This window comes from Hordeum vulgare, chromosome 4H (genome assembly GCF_904849725.1).
Source record: "Hordeum vulgare subsp. vulgare chromosome 4H, MorexV3_pseudomolecules_assembly, whole genome shotgun sequence".
Classification (NCBI taxonomy): domain Eukaryota; kingdom Viridiplantae; phylum Streptophyta; class Magnoliopsida; order Poales; family Poaceae; genus Hordeum; species Hordeum vulgare.
Window position 1 is genome coordinate 526400210 of NC_058521.1, and position 15274 is coordinate 526415483.

Consider the following 15274-nt stretch of genomic DNA (forward strand, 5'->3'; position numbering starts at 1 on the left):
CGCGACTCTGTGGGAGTGCCCCCCTCACGGGCTTCGGTATCGCCGTGTCACGGAGGGGGGAAATGACCACGTCAGGCCGACATGAAGGGAATCTTGGGCCGGGACCGTGTTCGAGGGTGTAGATATGGGCTCGGCTATGACAACCCAGTGAAAAGGTCCATCAGTCAAACCCCGTCCGGCGTAAGTCAAAGGGCAAGATCCGGCGGTCGTTTGTGTGAGGGATAGACATGACGGGGTACCTAGGTGGGTAGCTATGCCGCCAGGTCTTGCATAGGGCCCTCCTACACGTGTGGAAGCATGGTGGCAGATGCAAGCACCCCGCACGCGGCTCCGTGGGTGTGCCCCCCCCCCCTCGCCGGCGTCGTTGCCGCCGTGTCACGGAGTGGGGAAACGGCCACGTCGGGCCGACATGGAGGGAATCTTGGGCCGGGACCGTGTTCGGGGGTGTAGCTATGGGCTGGGCTATGAGAACCCGGTGAAAAGGTCCATCGGCCAAACCCCGTCCGGCGTAAGTCAAAGGGCTAGATCGGTCCGTCGTTTGTGTCAGGGTTAGACGGGATGGGGTACCTAGGGGGGTAGCTATGCCGACAGGTCTTCCGATGGTCCTCCTACGCGTGTGGAAGCTAAGAAATCTAGGAGAGACCACGTGGTAGATCTTCCTGAAGTAGGTGAATTTCTTGCTCTTACAAATTTCTAGGTTCAACTCCACAAGATTTGGAGACCCAAGTGACACCTAACAAATCTAGGAGAGACCACTGCCCAAAAGATAATAGATGTTGTTGTTGATGATGAACTCCTTGCCCTTGTGCTTCAGAATATAGTCTCCTCAACACTCAATCACTTTATCGCATATTTGACATGGTAGTAGGAGAAGGATTGGAATAGAAAGCAACTTGAGGGGGCGACAAATGTTAAAGGAGGCCGACCTCCATGAAGCTCGTTTTCAAATTTTATTTTTTAGAGCGCGATATTTTTTAATTTATCAATGAACACACATACCCATGTATACTATGTGTGTGTACAAAGCTTCACATCGTTATACGCTCACACCTGATCTACAGAAAAAGACAAATATACAATTTTCAATAGGCCTTTTATTTTTGTTATTGGGCCAGAATTTTGACTTTTTTGTACATACTACAAATCACAATATTTTTCGACAAAATTCAACACGTTCTTGCGGAGTACATATATGTTTCCATGTTTTTTTTTCCTATTTCTTTGAAACTTTTTAATATGCTTTTTGATATTTTTTAAATACCGAGTTTAGTGGAGCTCTCCAGAAATCCGCACTCCTTGAAGGGCCTAATAACCAAGGATCAAAGGTTGGAGTGGAATCCTCCTGATTTCAACACAAGTGTAGGTGGTTCTTTCTTAGAAAGTGGATATGGGAAGTCCTGATTTGCTCTGGGTGAGCTGGTGGGGTGGGTGGGGGTATATATAGCCATCACCAAAAATCTGACTGTTACACAACTTTATGCACTAATCGGTGAGACCGATTGAAACCATTCAGGGAGTCTGACCAGTACAAAAGTCCTGAACTTTAAGGTTTTCGGTAAGACCGAATGAATCCACTTGGAGGGACCGATGAGTGATGACCTAAGCACTGTCCACACTTCTGTGACACGATCGAAACCACCCAGAAATTCTGAGATGATGTCGATAGGTTACAGAAGGTTGGTAAGTGCACTTTGGTGAGACCGAATGCTTTGGTGAGATTTAGTTTCTTGGGTCCAGGCAGTGGCTTTATCAAGTGTATCTTTATGGGTTTGGACTTCATGAATTCGATGGGATCGAATTAGGCTTTTGAGTTTTGGACATATGGGAATGTGAGGGGTGGTCGAGGGTTTGTGGTGCAATATCTCTAACACTTGAGAAAATAGTCCTTAGTCAAAACCTCATCTCCTTTTAATAGTATTGGTTTTCCTATAGACTTAATGTGATTTTGGATCACTAAACCAAAATGCAGAGTCTTGGAGCTTTTGCCAATGCTTTGTCCCTTGCATTTGAGGGATCCACCTTAACATCTCATTGCATTATCTAATTGAACTTTCCGAAAATATTCTTTGAATAAGCATTAATTCAATGATGTATATGTTGTTATGAATTACCAAACCCATTCGAAGATTAGTCGCACTTTGAGATTGGGCGGACTTAGGCCAGGGCAAGAACCTTTCTCGGCTCTCTCACACAGGCAATGATGTTGCTTGTGGGTGTCCTCTTCTTCTTGAAGGCCCTACCATGGCCTCTATATGTGACCCTTCGATCATTGGGAAACCCAATTCTAATTCACAGGATGGGATAACGACGACACCGCGACATCATTCCCCTTCTTGAACGTTTTGTCTTGTTCACTCGGAGTCCCCGATGTTGGATCTCGTCATGTGGAATGTCACATTGGTCTCGGCTACCTCTCAAAGCATGGGCATCCGAGGCGCTATGTACGTCCTCGACAGTGCTTCCCCTATGGCTTCCGCCTGTGGCCTATCCGGGTCCTGCAACCCTCTCACCTATTTCTAGGTGCTCTAGGTGTGAGTACGCTCATTCACCCAGGTTCAGAGTCGTGGCTGGCGCGGTCTAGGTTCCCTGGTACCCGTCTCCTTGCCTTATGTGGCTGAAGGCCGGGCTAGCCAGATTTTGTTGTGTTATGTCCTCTATATGGGCTGAGCATCCACTATCTCTCTCCTTCGGGCATCATGTTTTCGCCTTCTTCGCTCGCATAGCATGTTATATTATTTCTTATATTTTTTCTATTCTCTTCTATCAATGAACATAAATGTAAGCTTAGTGTATTTGTGGACTTTTTTCTGCAAGGCGAGTGATCGCACTGTGTCAATGGTGTAAGTCGTCATGGGTGTGGCTGCTAAGAGCATCTCCAACAAATGCGTGCTAAAAAATTTATACAACATCGAAATAGCATTTTGTAGCGCGTTGGAGGGCGTTTGCTTCAAGAGGCGCGGTAAAGTATGACGTCCAACCTGACGGCCCCACCTGCAGCAGCCTAGATTTTGCGGCCCGCACGAGCGGACACACAAAATACACAACCCGTGATGCCGTTTTATCCAGCGCGCTAAACCTTGTTTACTGCATGCAGGATTTTAGGATGGCTCCTGGAGCGATAGTTTTGGTTTCTAGCGTGGTATGTAGTTTTTTTTAACACATCATTTATCTAGCGGGTCTGTTAAAGATACTCTCAGCTCTTTCCTCAGCTCTTTCTTTTATGTATACTTCTATGAATCAATGTTTTAAATAGCGGGCTACGGCAAATAGCGACGAGCCTGTAAATCAGCTATAGCGGGCTATAGCGGCATATTTGTACATGATATCATTTAACGGCATCCTGCTGAAAAGGCTATAGCGAGGCTATAGCGGGCTATTTAAAACTATTTGAAGGCCGGGCTAGTCAGATTTTGTTGTGTTATGTCCTTTGTTTGGGCTGAGCATCCACTATCTCTCTACTTCGAGCATTATGTTTTCGCCTTCTTGCGCTCGCATAGCATGTTATATTATTTGTTGTATTTTTTCTATTCTCTTCTATCAATGAACATAAATGTAAGCTTAGTGTATTCGTGGACTTTTTTGCAAGGCGAGTGGTCGGCACTGTGCCAATGGTGCAAGTCGTGATGGGTGTGGCTGCTAAGAGCATCTCCAACAAATGCGTGCTAAAAAAGTTATACAATGTTGAAATAGCATTTTGTAGCATGTTGGAGGGCGTTTGCTCCAAAAGGCGTCGTAAAATATGACGTCTAAACCGACGGCCCCACCTGCAGCAGCCTAGATTTTGCGGCACGCGTGAGCGGACACGCCAAATACACAACGCCTGATGCCGTTTTATCTAGCACGCTAAACCTTGTTTACTGCATGCAAGATTTTAGGGTGGCTCCTGGAGCGATAGTTTTAGTCTCTAGCATGGTATGTAGTTTCTTTTAACAGATCATTTATCTAGCGGGTCTGTTAAAGATACTCTTAGCTCTTTCTTCTATGAATACTTCTATGAATACATGATCATATGATACGCTTGCGCGGTTTTTGTAATACTGAATTGTCATTTAAACACGGGACAGCCGACAGTAAAACATGGAATAATTGTCCATTCGCATCATGCGTCTGGACTTCGATCACCGGCTCGATGCATGCGTGCGTGTCTCTCTAATTGCTTCTCGTTACCTCTCGCAAAAAACCAAGCCAAGACCTAAACGCAAACTCACTTTCTTCGCCCTTGTGCAGTCGTGCTGTCCCTGGCACTTTCCAGAGTCTTCCACGACCCGTGGAGTCCTAGAGTTCACTTGTGCCACCTTCTGTGGCACGTTTTGGCGAGCTCCGGAGGCCCTCTGCATGGTGCCCTGGACGTCCACGTCGTGACCCGGCTATCGCTGCACGAACAACTTCTACACGTTCACGGCTGGGGAGTGCCCGCCGACGTGGCCACCGCCGCGGCCACCCCCTCACGGCCGGGCTAGCTCGTCCTCCCCGTGTTGCCGTGTCCTATATAAACGCCCACTCGTCATCGGCAACAGCACACAGAATCAACAGTCCACCACAACGAACCAACTTTGATCTAGCCAGTCCCCTGCTTCCTGCTGTGACCTGTGAGTACTGAGTAATGGCAACCATGGTGTCCTTGAGTTCCTTCTCCGGTGCCGCCGTCGTCGGCCGCTCCGCCTCCTGGTCTCCGGCGGTGCCGCGCCGGCGCGCCCTCCTCGTCAGGGCCCAGACCGAGGTAAGCGTCTTTTGGTCGCCTGACTGTGCCATCATTGTACTGTATTTTCGAGTGTGCTGTGCTGACTCACGATGCCCTCTGCAGCCGGGTGTCGAGCAGACCAAGGAGGAGACGATGAGCGCATCGACATCCACCTCAAACCCAACCCCAATCCCGAGCACGACCCCGGCGGCGCCCAAACCCAAGCCAAAGGCTAACCCCTCGGTCTGGGACGCGCTCGCGTTCAGCGGCCCGGCGCCGGAGCGCATCAACGGCCGGCTCGCTATGGTGGGCTTCGTGGCGGCGCTCTCCGTCGAGGCGGCGCGCGGCGGCGGGCTACTCGACCAGGTCGGCAGCAGCGCCGGGCTGGGATGGTTCCTGACAACAGCGGCTGTGTTTTCCGTGGCGTCTCTAGTGCCGCTGCTTCAGGGACAGAGTGTGGAGAGCAAGTCCAGCGGCGTATGGACCGCCGACGCCGAGCTATGGAACGGCCGCTTCGCCATGCTCGGCCTCGTCGCACTCGCCGTCACCGAGTTCATCACCGGCACGCCCTTCGTCAACGTCTGAAAGTAGCTAGTGTGTAGTGTGTACAGTGTACTGCTCCCGTACGTGCGTGTACGTACTGGTTGTCATGGTGAGGAACTAGTGGTACGGACTCTTGGTAGAGCGTTGTGTAACGGATGTGAGTTGATCACGTTCTTCCTGTACATATAGGATTATGAAAAAAAAGCCAAACCGAGTCCTGATAGTATTTAGGAGAGCGACGCTACAAGTACGGACAGTTTTTACGAAAATTTATGAAAAGGATTAGATGGGCTAAGATGATTGAAAGAAATAAGGGGGAGGGGGTCCACACCCCCTTAGAATCAGGGGGCGGTGGAGATCAGCTAACGAACGAGTCCGTAAACATCCCGTATTACTCCGTATGTTTAGAATTTTCCTATTTAGGATATCTAGTCCTAGTTTATTTCCATAGTCATTTATGGATGTGGATAGACGGCATCCTAGGAGTGGTGCTTGTAACATCAAAAAAACGAAAAGCAATACAAACCAAAGGCTCGACACGGGCCTTTAGCCATCAAATCCATCGACCAGTTTTATTCGTGTCGCTAGTTACGCAAGTTCCATCAAGTAAACGGCCGAAGCAAGAATCGCATAGGTATGCCTGTACGGCTGCATACGCACATTCAAAAGCCAACAATTGGTATCAGAGCCTCGACGATCTACGATCTACAATGACGGACAGCGACGCTGAGTCGATCAAGTCCGGCAAAGGCGGTCCCAAGGCGAACAAGAACGGCGACAAGGTGAAGAAGAGCGGCAAGTCAGCAATCATTGGTGGAGGAACGGACGGCGCCAACGTCCAGGCGCATCGCAACATCCCCATCCAGTACCCGATGCTCACCGACGTCAACTACGGCGTGTGGGCGGTGAAGATGAAGATTATTCTTTGATCCCTTCGAGTGTGGGAGGCCATCACGGACGACGACGTCGACGAGGAGCACGACGAAGGTGCCATGGCCGCCATAGCCCAGTCTGTGCCAGATTCCATGCTAATGACATTGGCGAAGTTCGAGACGGCAAGAGAGGCGTGGAACGTACTCAGGAGATGAGGATCGGAGAAGATCGCGTCACCAAGGCTCGGGCACAAGTGCTGAAGCGCTAATTTCACAAGTTGCAGATGGATGAAACTGAATCGGTGAACGACTACGCCATGCGTCTTACTACTTTGGTGGGTGAGATCCGCGTGGTTGGTGCAAAGCTCGAGGAGACCGAGATTGTGGAGAACATTTTCAGTTCGGTGACTGACAAATTCCCGTACATCATCGGCAAGCTCGAGCAGTTTTATGACATCGACGACATGACCATAACCGAGGCAATCGGACGCCTGCGGACGTGGGAAGAGAATGCTTGTGGCTGTCGGAAAGGCAACGGAGGAGGTAGTGACAAACTCATGTACTCACATGCAGATTTGGAGTCCCCAAGTAGCAAAGGAAGGCGTGATGGCAACGAAGGCTCAAGTAACGCAACGCGCGGCGGACAAACCGGAGAAGGCAAAGGAAAAGGCAAGCAACAAGGTCGTGGTAAGGCTGACCGATCTAATGGGCGGAAGCAACGGAACTTGGATATGTCCGAGGTCAAGTGCTATAATTGTAACGAGATGGATCCTTTGCAAAGGATTGTCCGGAGCCTGACAAGCGGGAGATCAAGGCAAATTTGGCAAAGCAGGAAGATGAAGGTCCAGGTCTTCTGATGGCCGAAGTTTGTGATCTCGCTGAAACGGTGGTTGTGAAACCAAGCCGGAAGGTGCTACTTCATGAGAACAAAGTGACACCGAAGTTATCCGGTGATTAGAACGTGTCGTGGTATCTCGACACGGGTGCCAGTAACCACATGACGGGGTGCAAGGAGAAATTCCTCGAGCTGGAATACGATGTTGAAGGCTCGGTCAGGTTCGGTGATGGTTCAGTGATACGTCTCCATCGTATCTACTTTTCCAAACTCTTTTGCCCTTGTTTTGGACTCTAATTTGCATGATTTGAATGGAACTAACCTGGACTGACGCTGTTTTCAGCAGAATTGCCTTGGTGTTGTTTTTGTGCAGAAATGAAAGTTCTCGGAACGTCCTAAAAATTTATGGAGAATATTTCTGGAAAATATGAAAAATACATGGGCAAAGATCCACCAGAGGGGATGGGCCAGTGGGCCACAAGCCGTGTAGCCGCCACCCCCCTGGTGGCGGCTAGCAAGCTTGTGGGGCCCACGTGGCTCTGCTGCCCCCAAACTCAGCTCTATAAATTCACTTTCGTCCCAGAAAAAATAAAGACAGAAGATTTCGTCGTGTTTGCGATACGGAGGCGCAGCCACATCCTGTTCTTCATCTGGAGGGCAAACCTGGAGTCCGGTTTGGGCTCCGGAGAGGGGAAATCGTCGCCATCGTCATCATCAACCTTCTTCCCTCTCCAATTCCATGAAGCTCTTCATCGTTCGTGAGTAATCTATTTGTAGGCTCGCTCGGCGGTGATGAGTAGGATGAGGTGTATCATGTAATCGAGTTAGTTTTGACGGGGATTGATCCCTAGTATCCACTATGTTCTGAGATTGATGTTGCTACTACTTTCCATGCTTAATGCTTGTCACTAGGGCCCGTGTGCCATGATTTCAGATCTGAGATTATTATGTTGTCACGAATATATGTGTGTTTTAGATCTGATCTTGCAAGTTGTAGTTACCTACTATGTGTTATGACCCGGCAACCTCGGAGTGACAATAACCGGAACCACTCCCGGTGATGACCATAGTTTGAGGAGTTCATGTGTTCACCAAGTGCTAATGCGTTGGTCCGGTTCTTTATTAAAAGGAGAACCTTAATATATTGTAGTTTCCTTTTGGACCCCTCTGCCACGGGAGGGATGGACAATAGATGTCATGCAAGTTCTTTTCCCTAAGCACGTATGACGACACACGGAATGCATGCCTACATCACATTGACGAACGGGAGCTAGCCACATATCTCTCCGTGTTATAATTGTTGCATGATGAATATCATCCAAACAAATCACCGACCCATTGCCTACGAGTTTGTCCCACTGCTGTTGTTACTTGTTTTGTTCTGCTGTTGTTACTACTGTTGTTGTTGCTGTTACTTGCTTGCTCTGCTGTTACTTGCTAATGTTGCTACTTGCTACTGCTGTCACTGCGGCTGTTCCTTGCCACTGCTGCTACTCGTTACACTGCTGCTACCTGGTACAATACTTGTTCGCACGACGTTGACGGCAAAGAATATTTTCCGTTCACGGTCAACTTCTGGCGCCATTGATACAATTGTTAGGAATAGTGTGCCGTCAACAGATCGTTTCTGACACCGTTGTTATCGTACTACTTTGTTGTTGATACTTTGCTTGCAGATACTAATCTTTCAGGTGTGGTTGAACCTGACACATTCAGCTGCTAATACTTGAGAGTATCCTCTCACTTCCTATCCGGCAAACCAACAAATTTGGGTTGAATACTCTACCCTCAAAAATTGCCTCGATCCCACGCGCTGGTGGGTCATTGCCAGACAATTTCTAATTGTTGAGCAATCAAGAATAGCATTTGTCTAGCCATTGCCAAGGATCTGCTAAACATTCAGCTGTGCAGATTTGTGGGCAAGGATCTGTCCTCTTCGAGGGTCTCACAGGCGAACATCGCATACTCACCGGAGTGTACTACATCCCACGGCTGCGCAACAACATCATCTCTATTGGGAAGCTTGACGAGAATAGATGCAAGGTGAATATCGAGAACGGAGTGATGACGATCTTCGACAACCTCCAAAACGTGCTAGCTCATGTTAATCACACACGGAATAGACTCTATATCCTCAACCTTGATCAATCTCAACCGGAGTGTTGGCTTGCCAAGAGTGATGATGATTCGTGGTTATGGCATGCTAAATTTGGACACGTTAACTTCTATGGCTTGAAGAAGATGTCAAAGATGGAGAAGGTATCCGGGATGCCCGTTATCGACCATGTTGATCGAGTAGTGATGGGTGCTTGGTTGGAAAACAGCACCGCAGGCCGTTCCCTGCTCAGTCTACCTATCGTGCAAGTGATGCACACGAGCTGCTCCAGGGTGATCTATGTGTCCCTATCACCCCGGCAACTCATGAGGGAAAGAAGTATTTCTTCCTTATGGTAGATGACTACTCGAGATATATGTGGGGCATTCTCCTACGATCTAAAGATGAGGCGTTTGAAGCGTTCAAGAAGCTGTTGGCTGCATCGGAGATGGAACACAAGCTGAAGGTTCGCGCTCTACGAACAGATCACGACGGAAAGTTTACGTCGAACGAGTTCAACGACTACTTCGAGAAGGTTGGCATAAAAAGTTTCCTCACGGCACCTTATACGCCATAGCAAAACGGGGTACTTGAAAGGCGCAATCGAACCATCGTTGACATGTCAAGGAGTTTACTCAAGAGCAAGAACCTACCAGGGACTTTCTGGGGAGAAGCTGTCTCGACGGCGGTCTATCTTCTCAACCGGGCTCCAACGAACGCGGTGATCGGCAAGACTCCGTATGAAGCAATTTACGGACGTAAGCGGAATGTGTCTCATCTACGCACGTTCGGGTGCGTGGCACATGTGAAGACGGCGGAGCCGCACCTCTCAAAGCTTGCCGATCGTAGCACCAAGATGGTGTTCAACGGATATGAGAGGAGTTCCGGCACTAAGGCATACCGCTTGTATGATCCACAAACCAAGCGTCTACGGATTTCACGCGACGTCGTGTTTCAAGAAAACCAAGCGTGGAATTGGAGCGTCGCAGCCGATGATGCTCCAAACAGTAACATATTCACGGTTGAATTTCCTGTTGGAAATATGCCCTAGAGGCAATAATAATTAGTTATTATTATATTTCTTTGTTCATGATAATCATTTATTATCCATGCTATAATTGTATTGATTGGAAACACAATACTTGTGTGGATACATAGACAAAACACTGTCCCTAGTAAGCCTCTAGTTGACTAGCTCGTTGATCAAAGATGGTCAAGGTTTCCTGGCCATAGGCAAGTGTTGTTACTTCATAACGGGATCACATCATTAGGAGAATCATGTGATGGACTAGACCCAAACTAATAGACGTAGCATGTTGATCGTGTCATTTTGTTGCTACTGTTTTCTGCGTGTCAAGTATTTGTTCCTATGACCATGAGATCATATAACTCACTGACACCGGAGGAATGCTTTGTGTGTATCAAACGTCGCAACGTAACTGGGTGACTATAAAGATGCTCTACAGGTATCTCCGAAGGTGTTCGTTGAGTTAGTATGGATCAAGACTGGAATTTGTCACTCCGTATGACGGAGAGGTATCTCGGGGCCCACTCGGTAATACAACATCACATACAAGCCTTGCAAGCAATGTGACTTAGTGTAAGTTGCGGGATCTTGTATTACGGAACGAGTAAAGAGATTTGCCGGTAAACGAGATTGAAATAGGTATGCGAATACTGACGATCGAATCTCGGGCAAGTAACATACCGAAGGACAAAGGGAATGACATACGGGATTATATGAATTCTTGGCACTGAGGTTCAAACGATAAGATCTTCGTAGAATATGTGGGATCCAATATGGGCATCCAGGTCCCGCTATTGGATATTGACCGAGGAGTCACTCGGGTCATGTCTACATAGTTCTCGAACCCGCAGGGTCTACACACTTAAGGTTCGACGTTGTTTTATGCGTATTTGAGTTATATGGTTGGTTACCGAATGTTGTTCGGAGTCCCTGATGAGATCACGGACGTCACGAGGGTTTTCAGAGTGGTCCGGAAACGAAGATTGATATATAGGATGACCTCATTTGGTTACCGGAAGGTTTTCGTGCATTACCGAAAAAGTTTCGGGCTCATCGGTAGTGTACTGGGAGTGCCGTGAGGGGTGCCGGGGACCATCAGGAGGGGTGTCACGCTCCAAGGGGTCTCATGGGCTATGGGAAGAGATAAACCAGCCCCTAGTGGGCTGGAATAAGTTCCCACTAAGGCCCATAAGGTTTGAGAAGGAAAAAAACACAAGGTGGAAAGAGTTTCCAAGTGGGAAGGTGGAATCCTACTCCAAGTAGGATTGGAGCAGGACTCCTCCACCTCCAATTTCGGCCAAACCTTTAGGTTTTGAGGCTGCCTCCTCCCCTCCCTCCCTCCTATGTATAGTGGGGTTTTAGGACTGATTTTAGACAACTTTTGCCACGGCAGCCCGACCACATACCTCCACGGTTTTACCTCTAGATCGCGTTTCTGCGGAGCTCGGGCGGAGCCCTGCTGAGATTAGATCACCACCAACCTCCGGAGCGCCGTCACGCTGCCGGAGAACTCATCTACCTCTCCGTCTCTCTTGCTGGATCAAGAAGGCCAAGATCATCGTTGAGCTGTACGTGTGCTGAACGCGGAGGTGCCGTCCGTTCGGCACTAGATCGTGGGACGGATCGCGGGACGGTTCGTGGGATGGTTCGCGGGGCGGATCGAGGGACGTGAGGACATTCCACTACATCAACCGCGTTCACTAACGCTTCTGCTGTGCGATCTACAAGGGTACGTAGATCGGAAATCGCCTCTCGTAGATGGACATCACCATGATAGGTCTTCGTGCGCGTAGGAAATTTTTGTTTCCCATGCGACGTTCTCCAACAGTGGCATCATGAGCTAGGTCCATGCGTAGATGTAATCTCGAGTAGAACACAAAACATTTTGTGGGCGGTGATGTGCGTTTTGCTGCCCTCCTTAGTCTTTTCTTGATTCCGTGGTATTGTTGGATCAAAGCGGCTCGGACCGACATTACTCGTACGCTTACGAGAAACTGGTTTCATCGCTACGAGTAACTCCGTTGCTCAAAGATGACCGGCGAGTGTCGGTTTCTCCAACTTTAGTTGAATCGGATTTGACCGAGGAGGTCCTTGGATGAGGTTAAATAGCAATTCATATATCTCTATTGTGGTGTTTGCGTAAGTAAGATGCGATCCTACTAGATACCCATGGTCACCACGTAAAACATGCAACAACAATTAGAGGACGTCTAACTTGTTTTTGCAGGGTATGCTTGTGATGTGATATGGCCAACGATGTCATGTGATATATTGGATGTATGAGATGATCATGTTGTAATATTTAATATCGACTTGCACGTCGATGGTACGGCAACCGGCAGGAGCCATAGGGTTGTCTTTAAACTAACGTTTGTGCTTGCAGATGTGTTTACTATATTGCTAGGACGTAGCTATAGTAGTCATAGCATGAGTAGCACGACAACCCCGATGGCGACACGTTGATGGAGATCATGGTGTGACGCTGGTGACAAGAAGATCGTGTCGGTGCTTTGGTGATGGAGATCAAGAAGCACATGATGATGGTCATATCATGTCACTTATGAATTGCATGTGATGTTAATCCTTTATGCACCTTATCTTGCTTAGAACGACGGTAGCATTATGAGGTGATCTCTCACTAAAATTTCAAGACAAAATTGTGTTCTCCCCGACTGTGCACCGTTGCGACAGTTCTTCGTTTCGAGACACCACGTGATGATCGGGTGTGATAGACTCAACGTTCACATACAACGGGTGCAAAACAGTTGCACACGCGGAACACTCGGGTTAAGCTTGACGAGCCTAGCATGTGCAGACATGGCCTCGGAACACATGAGACCGAAAGGTCGAGCATGAATCGTATAGTTGATATGATTAGCATAGAGATGCTTACCACTAAAACTATTCTCGACTCACGTGATGATCGGACTTGAGATAGTGGATTTGGATCATGTACCACTCAAATGACTAGAGAGATGTACTTTTTGAGTGGGAGTTCTTAAGTAATATGATTAATTGAACTAATTGTCATGAACATAGTCTAATGGTCTTTGTGAATTACGATGTAGCTTGCGCTATAGCTCTACTATTTTTAATATGTTCCTAGAGAAAATTTAGTTGAAAGTTGATAGTAGCAAACTTTGCGGACTGAGTCTGTAAAACTAAGGATTGTCCTCGTTGCTGCGCAGAAGGCTTATGTCCTTAATGCACCACTCAGTTTGCTGCACCTCGAGCGTCGTCTGTGGATGTAGTGAACATCCGACATACACGTTTCTGATGACTACGCGATAGTTCGGTGCAAAATACTTAATGGCTTAGAAGAGTGGCGCCGAAGACGTTTTGAAACGTCACGGAACATGAGTGATGTTCTAAAGAGATGAAATTGTGATTTCATGCTTGTGCCCTTGTTAAGAGGTGTGAGACCTCCGACAAGATTCTTTGTCCATGAAGTAAAGGAGAAAAACTCAATCGTTGAGCATGTGTTCAGATTGTCTGAGTACGACAATCACTTGAATCAAGTGGTTAATCTTCCAGATGAGATAGTGATGGTTCTCCAAAGTCACTGCCACCAAGCTGTGAGAGCTTCATGATGAACTGTAACATATCAAGGATAGATACAATGATCCTTGAGAGATTCGTGATGTATGACACTGCGAAAGTAGAAATCAAGAAGGAGCATCAATGGTTGATGGTTAGTAAAACCACTAAGTTTCATGAAAGGCAAGGGCTAGAAGGGATACTTCGTGAAACAGCAAAACAGTTGCTGCACTAATGAAGAGACCCAAGTCTAAACCCAAACCCGAGACTAAGTGCTTATGTTATGAGGGGAACGGTCACTGAGGCGGAGCTACCCTATATGCTTGGTAGATAAGTAGGCTGGCAAAGTCGAAAGTAGTATATTTGATATACATGATGTTGATGTGTGCTTTACTAGTACTCCTAGTAGCGCGAGGGTATTGGATACCGGTTCAGTTGCTAAGTGATTGGTAACACAAAATGAAAGCTACGGAATAAACGGAGACTAGCTAAAGGCGAGGTGGCGATACGTGTTGGAAGTGTTTCCAAGGTTGATATGATCAAACCTCGCACGCTCCCTCTATCATCGGGATTGGTGGTGAAACCCAAATAATTGTTATTTGGTGTTTGCGTTGAGCATGAACATGATTGGATCGTGTTTGTTGCAATACGATTATTCATTTAAAAGAATAATAGTTATTCTATTTGCTTTAATAATTACCCTCAATGGTTTATTGAATCTCGATCGTAGTGTTACACATGTTCATAATATTAGTGCCAAAAGATAAAAAGTAATAATGATAGTACCACTTAGTTGTGGCACTGCCACTTGAGTCATGTTGGTGTAAAATGCATGAAGAAGCTCCATGCTGATGGATCGTTTGGACTCACTTGATTTTGAATCACTTGAGACATGCAAAACATGCCACATGAAACAAGTAGAGTAACTTGTTGGGAGTAACGCATTTTTGATGTGTGCAGTCCAATAAGTGCTAAGGCACGCAGTGGATATCATTATGTTCTTACTTCACTAACGATTTGAGTAGATACAGGAGTATTGACTTGATGAATCACAAGTCTGAAATGTTGAAAAGTTCAAAGCTATTTTAGAGTGAAGATCGCCGTGACAAGAGGATAAACAGTCTACGATATGATCATAGAAATGAATATCTCAGTTACGAGTTTTGGTACGCAGTTAAGACAATGTGGAAATTGTTTCGCAGTTCATGCCACCTGGAACATCATAGTGTGATGATGTGTCTGAACGTCATAGCCACGCACTATTTGGTATGGTGCATGCTATGATGTCTCTTATCGAATTACCACTATCGTTTATGGGTTATGCATTAGAGACAACCGCATTCACTTTAAATAGGGCACCGCGTATTTCCGTTGAGATGACACAGTATAGACTGAGGTTTAGAGAAATCTAAACTGTCGTTTCTTGAAAGTTTGGGGCTTCGACACTTATGTGAAAAAGTTTCAGTCTAATAAGCTCGAACCCAAAGCGGATAAATGCATCTTCATAGGATATCCAAAACAGTTGGGTGCATCTCCTATCTCAGATCTGAAAGCAAAGTGTTTGTTTCTAGAAACGGATCCTTTCTCGAGGAAAGGTTTCTCTCGAAAGAATTGAGTGGGAGGGTGGTAGAACTTGATGAGGTTATTGAACCATCACTTCAACTAGTGTGTAGCAGGGCGCAGG

The 15274-nt window shown here is 47.1% G+C and overlaps 1 protein-coding gene across 1 annotated transcript; it reads left to right on the forward strand.

Annotated features, from left to right (window-relative positions):
• The first annotated feature begins 4517 nt into the window (after positions 1–4517).
• LOC123446768 (high molecular mass early light-inducible protein HV58, chloroplastic-like) lies at positions 4518–5450 on the forward strand. The gene is made up of 2 exons (XM_045123313.1): positions 4518–4720; positions 4805–5450. Exons 1-2 carry the CDS (start codon positions 4604–4606, stop codon positions 5264–5266), a joined length of 579 nt encoding a protein of 192 aa, XP_044979248.1. The 5' UTR covers positions 4518–4603; the 3' UTR covers positions 5267–5450.
• The last annotated feature ends 9824 nt before the right edge of the window (positions 5451–15274 follow it).

Bases quoted from the DNA above. Each gene is read 5' to 3' on its own strand.
- LOC123446768 (XM_045123313.1), top strand. From the start codon at position 4,604: ATGGCAACCATGGTGTCCTTGAGTTCCTTCTCCGGTGCCGCCGTCGTC. The intron at 4,721-4,804 runs GTAAGCGTCTTT...TGCCCTCTGCAG, and splicing joins TCGTCAGGGCCCAGACCGAG to CCGGGTGTCGAGCAGACCAA.